The 17427-nt window shown below is 27.0% G+C and overlaps 4 protein-coding genes across 9 annotated transcripts; 2 read left to right on the top strand and 2 right to left on the bottom strand.

The window, feature by feature from the left end:
• Positions 1 to 151: 151 nt before the first annotated feature.
• Positions 152 to 7935, bottom strand: LOC124427815. 3 transcript variants are annotated; one of them, XM_046971150.1, is made up of 6 exons: positions 7800 to 7935; positions 7138 to 7225; positions 6905 to 7075; positions 6407 to 6621; positions 1485 to 6291; positions 152 to 1407 (listed from the first exon to the last, which is right to left on the bottom strand). In XM_046971150.1, the coding sequence occupies exons 3-6, from the start codon at positions 6932 to 6934 to the stop codon at positions 1381 to 1383; spliced, it is 5079 nt and encodes a 1692-aa protein (XP_046827106.1). In that variant the 5' UTR covers positions 6935 to 7075; positions 7138 to 7225; positions 7800 to 7935; the 3' UTR covers positions 152 to 1380. The 3 variants fall into 3 exon arrangements, with proteins under 3 accessions (XP_046827106.1, XP_046827105.1, XP_046827107.1); XM_046971149.1 differs by having other exon boundaries at positions 7156 to 7225; XM_046971151.1 differs by having other exon boundaries at positions 6407 to 6574; positions 7156 to 7225.
• Positions 7888 to 15149, top strand: LOC124427816 (polyphosphoinositide phosphatase). 4 transcript variants are annotated; one of them, XM_046971152.1, is made up of 17 exons: positions 7888 to 8022; positions 8122 to 8266; positions 8752 to 8889; positions 9011 to 9863; positions 9941 to 10166; positions 10607 to 10765; positions 11291 to 11660; positions 11740 to 11986; positions 12062 to 12257; positions 12358 to 12556; positions 12662 to 13243; positions 13311 to 13423; positions 13502 to 13742; positions 13826 to 14041; positions 14107 to 14289; positions 14371 to 14545; positions 14617 to 15149. In XM_046971152.1, the coding sequence occupies exons 4-17, from the start codon at positions 9780 to 9782 to the stop codon at positions 14719 to 14721; spliced, it is 3096 nt and encodes a 1031-aa protein (XP_046827108.1). In that variant the 5' UTR covers positions 7888 to 8022; positions 8122 to 8266; positions 8752 to 8889; positions 9011 to 9779; the 3' UTR covers positions 14722 to 15149. The 4 variants fall into 4 exon arrangements, with proteins under 4 accessions (XP_046827108.1, XP_046827109.1, XP_046827110.1 ...); XM_046971153.1 differs by lacking the exons at positions 7888 to 8022; positions 8122 to 8266; positions 8752 to 8889; positions 10607 to 10765 and having other exon boundaries at positions 9474 to 9863; XM_046971154.1 differs by lacking the exons at positions 7888 to 8022; positions 8122 to 8266; positions 8752 to 8889; positions 9011 to 9863; positions 10607 to 10765 and having other exon boundaries at positions 10033 to 10166; positions 11236 to 11660.
• Positions 8192 to 9397, top strand: LOC124428147. The gene is made up of 4 exons (XM_046971884.1): positions 8192 to 8266; positions 8752 to 8889; positions 9011 to 9130; positions 9374 to 9397. The coding sequence occupies exons 1-4, from the start codon at positions 8192 to 8194 to the stop codon at positions 9395 to 9397; spliced, it is 357 nt and encodes a 118-aa protein (XP_046827840.1).
• Positions 14935 to 16211, bottom strand: LOC124427817 (ubiquitin-60S ribosomal protein L40). The gene is made up of 3 exons (XM_046971157.1): positions 16068 to 16211; positions 15431 to 15630; positions 14935 to 15286 (listed from the first exon to the last, which is right to left on the bottom strand). The coding sequence occupies exons 2-3, from the start codon at positions 15618 to 15620 to the stop codon at positions 15090 to 15092; spliced, it is 387 nt and encodes a 128-aa protein (XP_046827113.1). The 5' UTR covers positions 15621 to 15630; positions 16068 to 16211; the 3' UTR covers positions 14935 to 15089.
• Between the last annotated feature and the right edge of the window lie 1216 nt (positions 16212 to 17427).

Below are 17427 nucleotides of genomic sequence, written 5' to 3'. Positions count from 1 at the left end.
CAAATTATATTGATTTTTAATATTTCAATTAATAAAATTCCAATGAAAAACATTTGCACATGTATTCTTTTCGATTCTAAAATATTTGAAAGACGCTAAATCATATACAATTGAAATAAATCGAAGATAAGGTAAAAATTTCTAAGATACATTCTCAATAAAAATTATGACTTATATAATTTATTTATTAGGGATGACAATGCTTCCTTCAATACATGACTAGTAAATTTCATACGGCCAAAGCGCACATTTATGTAAATAACAATTCGTGATTTCCAATATATGTAATTAAATGTCAGTCAACATGAAATGAAGTATAAAATTATTGTAACAGATAGTATAAAGAAGGTTCTCCCATTTCGTTACGTATAAATAATTATTAAACAATGTTAATTTATTATCAGTCTATTATATTCTTATCTAATATAGATACACAATAAATTTTCTTGAAATATTGCAATTATTTAAATAGTTTATTCCTTAAGGACAAAAAAGCAAGCGTTCAAATTTGCGAATAGATAAATTAATTCCTGACTGTTCCATTATATCCAATAACCTTTATTGCTTTGAAAATTAATTAAGAAGATTAATTAAAAAATAAATGTAATTAGGCGACGTAAAAAAAATCACGAACTCTCTTAAATGTTATATAATAGCACCTTGAATTATCAAATATAAACATGTATATGGACGTATACATACATATACATATATTTATATGTAAAGAGAGAAAGAGACATAGATATCATATTTTAAATTATAATTCGAGGGAAGACAATAATTCAAATATCACTCTACAATAATATTAACAATTTATTTGACTACTATGTCAAACAAATGCTAATCAAATAAACGTGCATATATTTATTACCCAAAATCAGAAAATTAAATTTTATAGAAATTTGTAATTGTCGTAAAATATAACACAAATAGAAATGTTATAAGATTCGTTTTAAACAGTCTCACATACTAATCTACTTTTAATTGATAATGTCTTTTTTTCTTGAAAATAAAATTTCATTTGATAAATTATATTAAATTAATTACATCAAAGTAAAAAATTTAATCAGACTGAATTTACTGACATATTTTTAATATCTAAAGATATTAAGATCTATATCTAATTACATTAACATAACAAGTGATATCTAATAAATCATATTTTACAATGAACCTCTAAATGTTTGAAAACATACTAGTAGTTAAAAAATGTACATGTATAAACTCGTATTGAGTCGACAATTTTGAAATTTGTACATATCCCCATCTCACATGTTAGGTAATTTTAAAGAATGTACAATAAATTATCTACAATGATAAACTTATGTATATAATCGAAATAAAAAATACGTATTATTTTACAAGAACTTCTGCCTTTAATCATTGCGCTTCCTCTAATATCGTAGCCTAAAACAATAAATCAATAAACGTATATGTTGGTTTAATTCAAAATACTTTGCATCATAGAAATATATATTACTTACATTAATTTTTTCAAGAATAGTATTTGATGGATTGTCCCGTTTAATAGGTGCTTTTGTACTTTCTTTTTGAAAGCTTTGCTTATCATCATTGACTTTTATATTTTTATCTGAACTCTTTAAAGCATTTTGAGCTTCTATTCTTTTGCGATTAAGAAATGCCATACCATGTACTCTGAGATGTTTATCAACAGCAGCTTTATCTTCAAATACAGCCATGCATACGTAACATTGATTGGCTATCATTGCCTTTGTTTCATTTTCAAGATCATTAATATTATCTGGTGCATAAGATGAATTTTGATTCATGTATGAAATAGGATCTTCTATTCCATGAAAAGCTTTCAAATGCATTTGTAAACTTGGCGCAACAACGAAGTTTTCACCACATTCCAAGCATACCAAATATCGACCTTTGATTCTATGATTGGAAGCTATATGTTTCCTTAGATCTGACATATTCGCACATCGTTGATCGCATCTCCGACATATGAAATTACCCTTCCCATCTTCCACAGATTCTTGTTCCACATATAATCCCTCACCATATGAATTATTTGAATCTGTATGCTTTTTTGTACTCCATTTTCTCTTTTTTTTCGAGCTCTGTTCTTTCGGTACTGTTCCGTCCGATTTACGCTTTTTATTACTAAACAATTCTTTATAACCACCATTAATAAATTCAGGAGTTATTCTTAATAATCGCGGTGTTACAATTGATAATTTACACTCGTCCGAATGCCTTTTATTGAAGTGAGTACTTATGATAGGCCAAGCAGTATTTATCAGTTCACCACACAAATGACATAAATAATCTTGATGCACATCTTTTGAATTAGTTGGACCATTTAAAGCTATTCGACATAGTCGCTTGATATTTGTTTTACGATTTCCTGAAATTGTACGTTTTTTTTTTTTAATTTTCTTTACTTCCTGATGATTTCTACTCTCTAAAATATACTCAGGAATACGGATTAAAGGTGGCGGCTTTGGTATCTTCTGTGTATTTTCTGAATTAATGGAATCGTTGCTTGATGAAAGAGCAGTCACTTGTTCTGACTTCGTTATACTCGTTGAATTTATGTTATCGCATGTTTCTATTTCATTAGGCATATTATTACAGTTACTAACTGTTAAATTAGTTTCCAATGAACCAGATGTCCTGCTAACGTTCGCAGGTACCTTTGAGTCCTTAATAGTAGGTTTCAAAATTTCCGTTATCGTCGTATTTGATTGTTTTAATTTGGTGATAATATTTTGAACTTCTCCGTTATTTTCCGGAGTAACATTATCACTTTCTGTACATTTTGCATCATTTTTTATATTTTCTTTCGGAGAATTACATGTTTCCTCTGATTTATCATTTATTACAGATCTAAGTTTCTTTATCTTATCAGCATTTGATTGTATTTCCTTAATGTTTATAGTAATTTCTTCAACGTCAGCAATATTTGATGAACATTTCTGATCTTTTAATAAGACATCATTTATTGATATTACATCTAAAATTTTCGGTAGATTATCTTCTTTATTAATTTTTGCTTCAAGTATTGAAGAACCTATATTTTCTGATCTAACATTATCTTCCACTCCATTTTTTATTGTTGATTGTATCGAATGTAAACTTTTGTTATTCCTTGTAATACTTTCAATATTCTCTGAAACTCGATCAAAATCTTCTGATGGTATAGTTCGCGTGTTTAATATTTTAGGTACGATTGGACCTAAACGTTCTTTTTCATCAATATGTTTTTGTTTTTTGAATCTTTCATTGTCATAAATTAATGATTCTTTTTCTTTAAATAAACATTCGGAAAGACTAGTCGGTAAAATATCTTTCAATGTTTCTGGTTTAATAATTTCTACTAAACGATTGAGATGTACTATTTGAAAATGTATTTTAAATTGAATTAAAAACTGTTTGCTTTCGAGATTATAGTATGAACAAAAAGGACATTTCAACCATGTTATTTTACGTACACCATAGTGTTTCTCTAAGTGCATCATATACTTCTCGTACCGATTAATACATTGCCCTAGTTTGCAAATCATCAGTCTTATAGGTTCAAATTTAAGCACAGTCGAATGCATTTTGTCGCGATGTCTTTTATATTCACTGTACGTATCTAATACCATATAACAAGTCTCGCATGCTATTTTTTTAGTACTATGCATAATAGCAAAATGCCTTGCTATAGATTCCGTATCCTGAAAACCATCTATCTGACATATTTTACAACAAAAAACACGTTTTTTCAACATATGAAAACAAAAAGACCATGTATGTCCTTCAAGTAATCTAAAAGAAGGAAATCTTCGAAAGCAATCAGGACATGCATAGGGCTTTTCTTCTTCATGAAAATTCTGATGTGTTAAGAATCGAGTAACGTTACCCTGATAACTACGACATTCTTGACAAAAATGTTTATAACATGAGCAATATATAGTATCATTTTCTGCTGGTTTGGAAAATCCCGGAATATAAGTTTTGGGTTTCATGATTTTACTGCACGTGGCGCATCTCAATTCATTACCAGATAACTGACATTCTGATTCCCACTCATTCAATAATACTTCTTGATCATTCCAAACATCCTTCATATCTTCAGATTCATGGTTGCATGATTCAAGAACATCCTCTAATGCTTTTTGTAAGTTTTTAATTGATTTTAATGTATTTTCGATGTCTCTATCGCCTGCAAAATTCATAACTTTCAAAATTTCTGTACGAACGTTTTGCAAGTGCAAAATGCGTTCCTTTATTTCAGGGGAATTCAATTGTCGAAATTCATTCAACATGTCTTGTCTACAATTTGGTATTGTTACAGTTGTAACTACGTTCAGCTGTTTGGTACTACTTTTGGTTCGTTTTATATTCAAATATATTTCTGCATTTTCGGCTCTACGAAACGATAATGTTTCACACAATACATCATCATTCAATAAATCCAATATAGAATGTTTAAATTTCGGTTTCAAATAATTTCTGGATGTCTCTAAACCTTTTTGTGTACAAGCAATAGATAAGTTTTGTTTCCTTTGAGCTTCACAACTTGAACTATTTGATAATTCTGATGAAGATGGTGATGGTGTAGGTAAAGAAACATTTGTTTCGGATAAGTTAAGATATGTATTTTCAACTGAAGTTAATTTCGTTACTCCGTTTTGATTTTTTGTATTGTATCGTACAATTTGCATATTATTTGATGAATCAGGTGATGTAGGTGTGCTTGATTGAAAATTTGATGTATGTGCAATAACATATCTACTGCCATTTCGATACATAATTTTACTTTCAAGAGGAATTTGATGAATTTTTGTTTTATTAGACTCAATTGCAATTTTGCTTAAATTACTAGTATTCTTATTGTCCTCAGATATTGCATTATTACACATATGTAAAGATTTTAATTTGGTAGACATAGTTTTTATGTCTTTTTCACGAAATTTTGCATCAAGTATTGCATGATTGGCTTTGTTGTTTACTCCATCCATATCTTGACCAATAAATAATATTTTATTATTAGCACGAAGATGAGATGGAATTTGAGCAATGAGTCCATTCATTTTCACAGAGTCTGTACCTTGGAATGTTAGTAAATTTGAATCATTTTTTAAAACTGACAGATAGTTTTGTTTCTGATATTCCTGATTCATTATTCCTTTATGTGATAAATTAGGCAGCAAATTTGCATTCTTGCTAATTGATTTCTTAATTATATTGTCTACAGAACCATTTTGTGTATTGATTGCAACAGTGGATAATTTTGCATTACCACTACATTTATGTGCAAGATCTTTTTGCATATAACTAATATCTTTCTCCAAATTTTGATTGGAAAATTCTTTTGTACTGATGAAGTTAGATGATCTATTAGGTGAGCATGAAACGGAAGTAATATAATTTACAACTTCTTTCTTTAATTTTTTTTTCTTACTTTGTTTTTTGTTTACTGTTGATTGTGTATTGTTTTTTATATATTGCATATATTTCGAATTGGTCATTTTACTATTGCGTGAAGAATAATCTGCAAATGGACCATATGTATTGTAAGTAGAATCACAATCTACAAAGGTAATATCAGTAGGAGAGCAAGGATTATCTTCATCTTCATCAGTATCCTGATTGGGCACACTACTACCTGTGGTAACACTACTTATATTTTTAATATTTTTATTGTAATCTTTCTCATTCTTTTCTAATGCTATTTTAGTAAGTCCAACAGTAGAGGATTTTGAACTAGTTCTGTACATTGCGGCCAAAGGAATCAAATCAGCATCTACTTTTGCTATATCTGAATTAAATAAATTACTTCCATTATAGGTTTTTAAAATTTTTGTAATAGGATTATCATTATCTTCGATGTTACTTTCAACTATTTGCCACCAATTATGATCTACATTTTTGGCTCGAAACCAATCCATGATATGTACTCTTTTCATGAAACAATATTCCAAAAGTGCTTCACAAGCTGTATCCAATTTAGGTGTCCAATCAATCTCCATATTTGGTAATGGCATTAACATAATATCACATATATTGACTAAAGACATATTATGCAATCTTAGATGTGCAAAAAATTGACATTGATTATAAAAGACTCTAATAGTCCCCATTTTTTGATGTTTATGGATACCTTTCTTTCTCATATATGACCGCTTATCACGCTCAATATTTACACACAGATCACATGGTGAGTTACTATTAGGTACATGTGTACATACTGTTAAGAAACATTTCTGACACCAAAATCCTAAAATCCAACTGTGTCGCTGACTATGATCTTCAAAGCTGCTTTTAAACCAAAAGCTAAGACAAAAACAAATTTATTGAAAAAACTGATAAAGTCTGAACGTCTTTCTTTACTTACAATAAGTTTATATAAAAGCAAAATGAAATACTTATATTTAAATAAAATTCTTACCAATCTCTGCATTGTTGACATACATATACTAAATCAGACTCTTCATTATCACATTTTAAAGATGCTGGTGGTTTTAAGGGTACAAGTGGCATTGAATGCATCATAAAAACAGCATCTCTTACTGCTGCATGATACTTTATTCCCCATTTTTTGTAAATTCTACGTGTGCTACGGAGTGTGATGGACTGATTACGTTTCAAGGTAGAAACAGGATCCTGGAGTATACAGGTCAATGACATGATTTTAAGATATAATAATCTATATATATGATTACTGCAATATTACTTTATAAGTGTTGATATGAATGTAAATATCAATTACAAAGATTATTAAAATAATTCATATGCAAATAAACATATACTTATTAAATAGCACATTATGGATAGATATACATAACACTTTTTTTTTTATTTTATATGAATTTTATAATACATCCAAGTAATTGACTTAAAATTAAATGTGTGTTTAATTTTTTATATAGGTATATATTACTCTTACCATTTGTAATCCTGAATGTGTATTTTTCATATTTTATTAGAATAAGAAAAATAAATTAACACATTGTTATGAATCACAAGATCAGCCATGACATGTTTTCAACTGTTTGTTGTTCGGTCGATAATACAGAAAATCAAAGGCGCTAATATCGCAATATTGAATTATTTACTCCTGTGAAATATATTATAAAGAACAAATAAATAATGAAACATAAATCACAAGAAAATCTTTACCTTAAGTATATTAATTACCAATATTTATTGATATAATTTTACACCTGAAGTGTTACATTTTGTCCTCAATGATTCGCAGTTCCTGACACTAAAAAAAAAATGTTGCAAAAGAATATTAGATTGTAAATAAAATATAACCATGTATATTAATAAATTTAGTAATAATCATACATATACAATATTTAATAACATTATACTGAGATATCCTAAATTTCTTGTATTATAACATAATATATCTCTTTGGAGATTTAAGATTGTAACCATGACAATTTAGATGATAATTATAATTATATATATATATATAAAATAAGATTTATAATATTCAAATGTTAAAGTAGTTTCTTATTATATATATATTATTGTTCTCTCATTTTATTTTACATATACAAGTATCATGAAATATAAAATTACTTTACACAATGATATAACATAGAAATAAAGAGTATCATTACTTATATCCATAATTATTTATAAATTTATATGTGAGATATTATATTACATAAGATATATTGTTTATAAATATTATTATTATATATTATTCAATAATTTTTAATTAATTATATATTTTTATAAATTTGCTATATTTTAATACTTCATATTTTTTTTGAAAAATATCATAAAAATATAGAATGTTCAATGAGCATATTTAACTATTGACTAACCTTCTTCTAATAAATTTGTAGATGTCACTATATATACAGGAATATTTCTTAAAAAATTTATTATATACCAATATGTGACTTAAACAATTGGACTTTTAACATTTCCTTTTTTAGTATTTCAATTAGTCCAAAATAACATTCTTTTTATACTCTTTATCAAAAGTTGAAAAAAGCAATTTTTTTAACTTTTTTTACTATTATTAACAATTTTATGAATTAAGAGGTAACTGTTAATAATAGTTAATAATCATATTTAGACATAAAGAATTTTTAAACTATAACTATCTTTATTCTATACTACCATCTCTTCTGTTTTATTTAGAGACGATCTACGTTGGATGTATTCAGTGCCTGCTGCGGAAGGTTGCACAACTATTGGCATTTACTAGATAATGACCCACAACGAATTTAACCCGTTTACTGGTCGATTAAAGGAATCTACACGATTTCAACCATTATATCCATTAGTAAGTAATAATTGAAATTTATTCGCTTATATTTTTTTATCATTATTAAAAAGTTGACAACTCTTCGTGCATTTTTTATTAAATTAACATCGATCGTTGTTAACAACGATTTGTCATGTAGTAACAAGTTTTTATCAAATTTACATTTCTTTTTCAATAACAATTGAAATTGAAAACGATCAAAGAATTCTATATTCTATTGTCTATTGCGCTTAAATTTACTTATAATTCAAAATGTATTTCAATTGTTTTACTGTACTTGCCATATTTAATCAGCAGACGACGTATCGATCACGTAACAGTGTTCATATATGATTTTATTAATATTCATTTGTTATGATATATATTTAAAGAACAGGATTTGGAAACAATAATACAATTTTAAAATAATATACACTCAAGTAATTTTTAGTTAAAAACGAAGTTCTATCTTATTAAATCATTAAAATTTATTATTACTGATAAATTTTCGTTTCTTTTTACAGAATCCTAGTGTATTAAATACATCAGAACAAAAAATAATTTGGGACACCATGAAGACTAAACCAGCTGAAGTTAAGTCACAAGGTGTTGGTCAAGCAACCATTGATCTTAAATTGCTTGAGAAATATTCATTTTTCCAGGTAATCTATATAATAGAATTTATATATAATTGCTCTTAATATAAGATCATTTATATTAAATTTATATAAATTCAATTAATATGATAATATCACATTTTTTCTTTTTTTTTTTTTTATACAGAAAGATTTGAACAAACCCGTGTATAGACTGGCAGGAGGCAGAGATAAGATATTATATGGTGTAACACTTGCATTAATGTCTGTGGCTCTTGTTGATGCTGGAACATTTTTATATGAACTTGCAAAAAAGAATTAAATATATGTATATAGTGTAGAAATATATAAAAATGTAACATGCATATTATTCACATTATGTTATGTATAAAATAAAAAGTAGAATTATACCAGAGAATTCTGTACTGAATTTTTCATCCTATTTTCCAATATATTATTTTTACTGTTTTCCTATTGGAATTAATCCATTTACTATAATATGAAAAAAAAAAAAAAATATAAAAATAAGAATATTTTCTATCATTCGTAGAACAAAACTAATATAGATTTCTAAATCTATAGATTTAGAACAAAAGAGAAATAAATTTCTAAATCTAAAACAGGTAACCAAAATTTTTAGTTATGACACTGCATTTCAGCACTCTCTGTTGGTAATAATACGTATCTGTCATCTAAGATTATATCTTTTATCGAATAAGAGTGTTAGATAAATACATGGCTACGATATCAATAAATATATTTGACAAATGATGTTTTGATTAAAATTGAATAAATAAATCAAGATACATTATGTTTATCAAAATATTTATTAGATGTATATAATTTCCAAGGATTTAACCTAAACAACATAAGTTGCAATGATTTGTTAAACGAGTTAATGACAAATAACTTTGTATAAATATTAATACATATAATTATAATTAAATAGATTAATAATGGATGATAATACTGTGCCAAATATGATATTTCATCCTATAATATCTTCTATACAAAAAATTGCGCTTTATGAAACAAAATCGGTAAGATTTTATATATATATATATATATATAAGAATATTAACTTTTAAGTAAATAATATAATATAAAAATGTTATAGCGATTTTATTTAATGGGATCAAATAATACATTAACGCGATTTCGTGTTTTAAAAATTGATCGAATGGAACCAAGGGAACTTCTTGTCATTGATGATAAGAGAGAATATACTCAAGATGAAATACAAGATCTCGTTAATATGATAGATATGGGTAATCGTACACGTATAGGACAGCGCAATAACGTTGGTGGTGTTGCACGAATTGTTTCAGCTTTTGGTATTGTTGGTAAGTTAAGATATTACATTATATTACATATAATAAAGGTTCTAGTATGGTGTGCAAAGAATTATAATGTTTATCATTGCATGTACATGCTTCTGTAGTAAATATTTGTTATGGTAATAATATTTTTATCAAATTTGTACACTTTTTAACAATCATATTTATCGAGTCATTATCACAATATCATTAAAACAGTATTATTTTAAATATAATAGTCTGAAATCTGCCTATGGCACATGATAGTTTTATAAATGCAATAGCTTAGGCTCCTCAGCTTTGCACTTATTTATCTTATATGACACATATTATATATTATAAATGCCATATAACTTTATCATTTTATTATTAATTATGAAATTTTAAAAATCTAATTATATCATATCAGAACCATTATTAATTATAATGAAAGAACACAGCTTATTTACATATGCTTGCTAACAAAGGCAGCAATAATAAAGAATCCAGCACAAATATATCAGAGGAGTCTGAGCAGCATCAGTCACAAAAGCCGATGCACAAACCAACAAAAACTAAATTCACCTGGAAGAATATGTGGCAGAGAGATACTTTTCCCAGGCTAGTGTCAGCTTTTGGTCTTCTTGGTAAGGCTCATTGAGGTTTTTATTATCAGAGCCAAAAATAAATATTTTTTTTCTTTTGAACTATAACTTTTTTATCATTAAATATTAGACTATATTCATTTAAATACTATTGTTTATATGAATTGTAATAATCTTCTAAAATAATCATATATAAATATTTTTATAATGGTTCCAATTATTCTAAAATATATATTTGAACAACTGCTACATTATAAAGATAAGATTCACAATTAATAATTATGCACATGTAATTTATAATGCAACATGGTATGTATATTAATTTCTTGAGCATGGCTCTATTATTAGTTATCTGTGCATGACATTTTGTCAGCAATGTAATCATTGGTAGACAAAGCATGTTCAGATGCACAAAATGTGGGTTACTTTACAGCAATTCAAAATAATTGTATATGTTGTATCATATAATAAATACAATAGAATTCTTAGTAAATATTATATACTTTTCTCAGATTTCTTTTTGTAAAAATATTTACAAAATCTTATCTAAGAAATCTTCTGTAAAAGGTTTTGTACGCTTCTTGGAAGGATATTATATTATTCTCGTAACGAAACGTCGTCGAGTGGCATTCATTGGTCATCACACAATATATAAAATAGAAGATACTACAATGATATATATTCCGAATGACACTGTACGATTGTTTCATCCTGATGAGCAAAGATATGTAAAGATGTTCCAAGGTATTGATTTGAGTAGCAACTTCTACTTTAGTTATTCCTACGATTTGACACATACTTTACAATATAACATGGCACCACCAAAACACATCAAATTGGACATACCCAATAATGCAAATCAGAAAGATAATGATATAGAAGAAGCTGAAGATTTTTTTAATATGTGGTCATTTCATAAAAACTGGCAACATGATAGGTTTGTAATATATTTTTTACATAATAAAAAGAAATCATAAGAAATCTGTAATATATTTCATTTTTTATTTTTTTTCCAGTGAGCAGGAAAAGTATATTGATTATGCAGTACGTAGTAATCCACATCGTCGGTTTGTATGGAACTCTCATTTATTAGCACCAGTAGAAAAAGATCTCCATAGAGATTGGATTTTATATGTAATACATGGTTTTATTGGACAATCCAATGTTAGCATTTTTGGAAGATCTGTTTATATTGCTCTGATAGCTAGACGAAGTAATAAATATGCAGGCACTAGATTTTTAAAGCGTGGTGCAAATTTTGATGTAGGTTTTGTATTATTTATTTTTCATAGCATTTATTAAAAACTTCTATATATATATATAAATTTTCATATTAAGGGTGATGTAGCAAATGAAGTAGAAACAGAGCAAATTGTTCATGATTCTGGTGTGAGTTCTTTAAATAATGGACGCTTTAGTTCTTTTGTGCAAATGCGCGGCTCAGTTCCTGGTCATTGGAGCCAAGATGTCAGTAAGATGGTTCCAAAGCCTACAATCGTTTGTGATTTAGTTGATCCATATGTAGAAACAGCTGGTAAGAAATTAAAAATAAATATATTGATTTAATAATTAATTTTCCATTCGAATGTCTATTCAATTTAGATGTGAAATTTTATAATTAAATTATTTTTTAGGAGCACATTTTAATAAACTTCTTAAGAGGTATGGATCACCAATTATAATACTGAATCTTGTTAAAAAACGTGAGAAGAAAAAACATGAAAGTACATTAAGCGAGGAATTAAATATGGCTGTGAAATATTTAAATCAATTTTTACCCCCAGAACACCATATTCAATACATAAGTTTTGATATGGCAAGAATGTTGAAGCGGTAATTTATAAGAATTATAAATATAGAAAGCATTGCATGATTAATATTAATAATAATTGAATATTAATTTAATATTAATAATAAACGAAACAATTTTTCCCACAGAAAAGAAGTGAATGTTATGGGTCGTTTAGCAAATATAGCTCATAATGCAGTTTTAAAAACGGGTGTTTTCCAATCGCATAATCCATATTATAGTCAAAGAAATTTATTCATGCCTCAACATAGTAATGCTAAAAAAGTTCATAAAACAAATTCAAGTTCTGGATTATCATTTAGTTTTTACGATGTGAGAAATTCTTTTAATAATTCATCCAAATCAGAATGTAATAATTACTTAAGTACTCACACTTTGGAGATGCCATCCGTTGAATGTAGTAAAACATATGATCTAGAATATATTGAAGATCATATAAAGGATTGTTTCGCGAGGAAAGGGATACCGCAAACTGGAATTATTAGAACAAATTGTGTGGATTGTTTGGATCGTACTAATACAGCTCAATTTGCTATAGGAAAATGTGCTTTAGGCTTTCAGTTATGTGCTTTAGGAGTATTAGAGAGTCCTAAACTTGAATTTGATTCTGATTGTGTAAGAATGTTGGAAGAATTATATGAAGATCATGGTGATACATTAGCTTTACAGTATGGTGGATCTCAATTAGTACACAGAATTAGAACCTATAGGTAATAACAAGAATTTTTATCTAATTCATCAACAAAAAATGATAGTAATATATATCCATAAATCAAGGAAAACTGCACCATGGACTAGCCAAGGGAATGATATTATGCAAACATTGAGTAGATATTATAGTAATACCTTCAGTGATCAAGAAAAACAGCATACAATTAATTTATTTCTAGGTAATTCATTATTTTATTAGGTCAATTTATAAGGACTTATAAATACTAAAGAAATATTGAAATACATATTTTTTGTAGGCCTTTTTATACCTGAAGAAGGTAAACCTTCAATATGGGAATTATTAACAGATTATTATCTTCATCATAAGCCAGCTTGTCAATATCTTCGTAAAGGAAGATTACTTACTCAATGGTGGAACAAAAATATATTAAAATGTCTACCATATGCGTTCAATGAAGTAACAAAAACTTGTTCTGAAATGATACAAGTACAAAGTACTTTAGAAGAAATGATCGATGTTTATTATGATTACCATAGGTAAATAAAATTTATGATAATCATTTATTATTAATTCTTTAAATTAATTCAAACAATAAAAATTATTAAATCCTTTTCCTCAGGCCTTATGAATTATCTTTACTTGCGGATTTATATGCATATAAAATAAGCCATTCAGTTAGAGATTTTATGCCTCATTTCACAACAAGCTTCAGTCCATTCGCTGTACGTATAAGGCCTGGTAGAAGAAGAGAAGAAACTGGTAATAAAAATTTGAATATGAAAAATCCATCTATGACTGGACAAAGTAGTACAAGCAGTACAACATCTAGTGCAAGGTATAATTATTGTATGTAAATATATTTAATTTGAATAAAAATGTTATTAATTTTATTGCATATAGTTCAAGTGAAGATTCAACATCCGATGAAGATGAAAGTCATCCACAAATGAATGAGTCACAATTATTTGCATCTAAAGATAATTCAGAGTTAACGACTTTTGAACTTTTATTTCCATCAATGAAAACGGTATATGGAATGCAACCAGAATATCCAGCAAGAAATGATATAATCCTCTACAAAAGGTTTTATATATATACAATATTGCTCTATAATGTTTAACATGAAAGTTATAATATATTGTTTACTATTTATATTTTCTGCAGGTTTGTTTTAATAGGACGTAATGCAACGTATCCGACAGATCAAACAAAACTTCGTTCAAAATTGATACAACAAGCATCATTCCCAGAAAACCCACAACCACCGATTGTTAGTTCTTTGCCAGTCATCAAAGATGCAAGCATAAACATATATGAACAATATGTTAACAGAGCAAAGGTAAATGAATAATTATAATATATAAGATAGTGTATATTATGATTTTTAAAAAACTTATTTGTTTAAAATAGGTAGGTGGATCTATTCCAAACTCTAATGATATGAATCTTTATAAAAATTATGCAAATCAAGAGAAACTTTTATTAAAGTTAGTATGTACTAATAATTGTAGCTAAGATCTAATAATTATATTATTAGATAATTAATTTATTATACGAATTATATGAAGGAATTAAATTAAATTTAAATTAAACCTGTTATAATAATAATAATAATATTATAAATTATTTATAAATTATTCATTCCTTTTACGTGCTGTAAATATTGTGCATATTTAATAAAGTATTTTTATTTTTAACATGTGTGTAGTAGAAAAAAATTATTTAATATTGATTGATCCTTAGATTTTATTGCAATCCATAATAAGAGATACATATTTCTGAGTTGTCCATCATACTATTGCCAGAAAATGTGTAATATAGATAAAGATGGACATCCAAATCTTCCATGATTTGGATAAAAAAAAAAATAATCCAAATACATTTTACTTTAGCTTCTTCTTTGGGCGGATATTATTTGTGTGCCCACATTTTTTTTTACGGCAGTTAGTTGCACGTGGATGGAGACGTGCATAACATTTCCTACAAATCATCTTATCACAATTATATTTCTGTGCAAGAATACGAAGGGTAGGTTCAATAACTCCACCACGAAGACGCAATACCAAATGAAGCGTTGATTCTGTTTGACAGATAATAAAATTATTTTATCAATTATGTTACCTGAATAAATAATTATAATATATATATATATATATATATATATATATATATATATATATATATATTAATATTATGATCAATAAATTATTATCATATAATTAACCTTTTTGGATATTATAGTCTGACAAAGTACGACCATCTTCCAATTGTTTACCAGCAAAGATAAGTCTTTGCTGATCGGGTGGTATTCCTTCCTTGTCTTGAATTTTAGCTTTTACATTTTCTATAGTATCAGATGCTTCTACTTCTAGGGTAATGGTTTTACCCGTAAGGGTCTTTACGAAGATCTGCATAGTGGTTTATCTAAATATAAATAATAAAAATATATAATAACATTTACCTTTAGAATTTGATTTATTTTAAAGATGTCATACTACTTAATAACTTGGCATTTATCTTAGACCTATGTAAGTTTCATTGAGATACCTTACAAATCTAATTTCTTAATTACTGCCTCGATAATTTTATATTGATTTATTATTTTGGATGAAAAATTAGAAAGGAGATTCACTGTAAGCTTGGAAATTTTGATATTACGTATTTGTTCATGGTATGTGCTATTGGCAACGTGCCGTGATGCAGTTGTTTTCTAACACGTTTTTGTTTCGATATATTTCAGATTAAGAAGAAAAATGACATGGCTAATTACATTTTGTTAATTAGAAATTTTTAATGTATTTAAAAATAATATTAATAATATTCGAAAATTATTGAAGTTTAAAGAATTATTATATTCTTACCGTCCTAACGACGTGCCTGCCACGAGAATCTAACGTGAAAAGAATTTGTATAGATCTGCCAATCTATGTGCTCAATTGAACAATTATTCTGCCATCTTGTGGACATTTCAGTAAGTAGTTCTTATTGGTTAAGTAATGATACTTTCAGATAGTTTATTAGTTAATTCAAAGAATTGTGGACATCTTTATAAACTTTCCTTTCCTATGATTGGTTGCTACTAAAAGTATATAGAAAATTATGATACGTTTTCACTTAAAAATATTTTAATTAGTAATCTTTTCATAACATATTCAGGTAAAAGTTCATCACGTAATATATATGATTTTTAATTGTCATATATTTATGTGAAAAAATAAATGATGAAAAATGAAGTATCATTGAAACAGTAAATTTTACGAAAAAATTATCATTTAGGATTTCACTATCTTCTGCTTATAGCATATGCGACTTCAGCGACAAGAATGAATAAAATATAAACTACAAATGCAATAAGAAACACTGTCGCCACTATGCGCCTATTGAATCGATATATAAGCTTATATAGGTTATATACTTTACTGCTATAATCGAATGATCGAGTTAGAAAATTTTTGAATGAAGTAAAAATATACGACAAAAGAAAAAACCATATGCCATCTTTTAAAGATCGATTAATTAAAAAGTGTTCATTAACTAATTTGCATCATAGCTCTGAATACGCAATTAACGTTATTCGTTCGAGACATTCAATGATAGATAATGTAAATGGAAGGATAAACAGAGAGGGAATAGGACTAATATTGTAATGAATAGTGATAACTTGACACTGAATGGATCAATAAATGCCAAGTTACTAAGTGGATAAAATAAAGACCGTTGTTACCGAATAATGCAAAAGTAGATTACACTAGAATACAGTTTTACTTTAATGACTGATTATTCTTAAAAAACTGACTACGAAGAAATGTACTTCATTGGCAAGTTAACAAATAAGAACCTTCGTTATCAACTGTCGATAAGTTAGAATATGTTTTTACCATAAATCAGTAATGCAGAAATTATTCTACTATCAAATCGATAACGAGGAAATTCACTTAACGATGGCTAAGTGAAAACAGAGTTTTACTTTACCGACCATCGATAAAATGGGGATCCATTTCTTGTTTTACGAACAATGGGTAATGTATATTCCTTTCTTACATACAGTCTGTAATATTAGCTTTCCGATTTTACGCGATTATAGTATATTTCTATTTTTATGACTAGGATTAGATAGGAATATGAAAGTGAGCAGAAGAACACGGAGAAGATATGTATGTAGAAGGATATATAAAATAATTTATTCCATTACGAATATATCAGTCTAATTATTGTTTATTT

The sequence above is a fragment of the Vespa crabro genome, chromosome 11, assembly GCF_910589235.1.
Source record: "Vespa crabro chromosome 11, iyVesCrab1.2, whole genome shotgun sequence".
In the NCBI taxonomy this organism is placed as follows: Eukaryota; Metazoa; Arthropoda; class Insecta; order Hymenoptera; family Vespidae; genus Vespa; species Vespa crabro.
The sequence above is the reverse complement of the archived record's forward strand: the minus strand, read 5'-3'. Positions and strand labels throughout refer to the sequence as shown.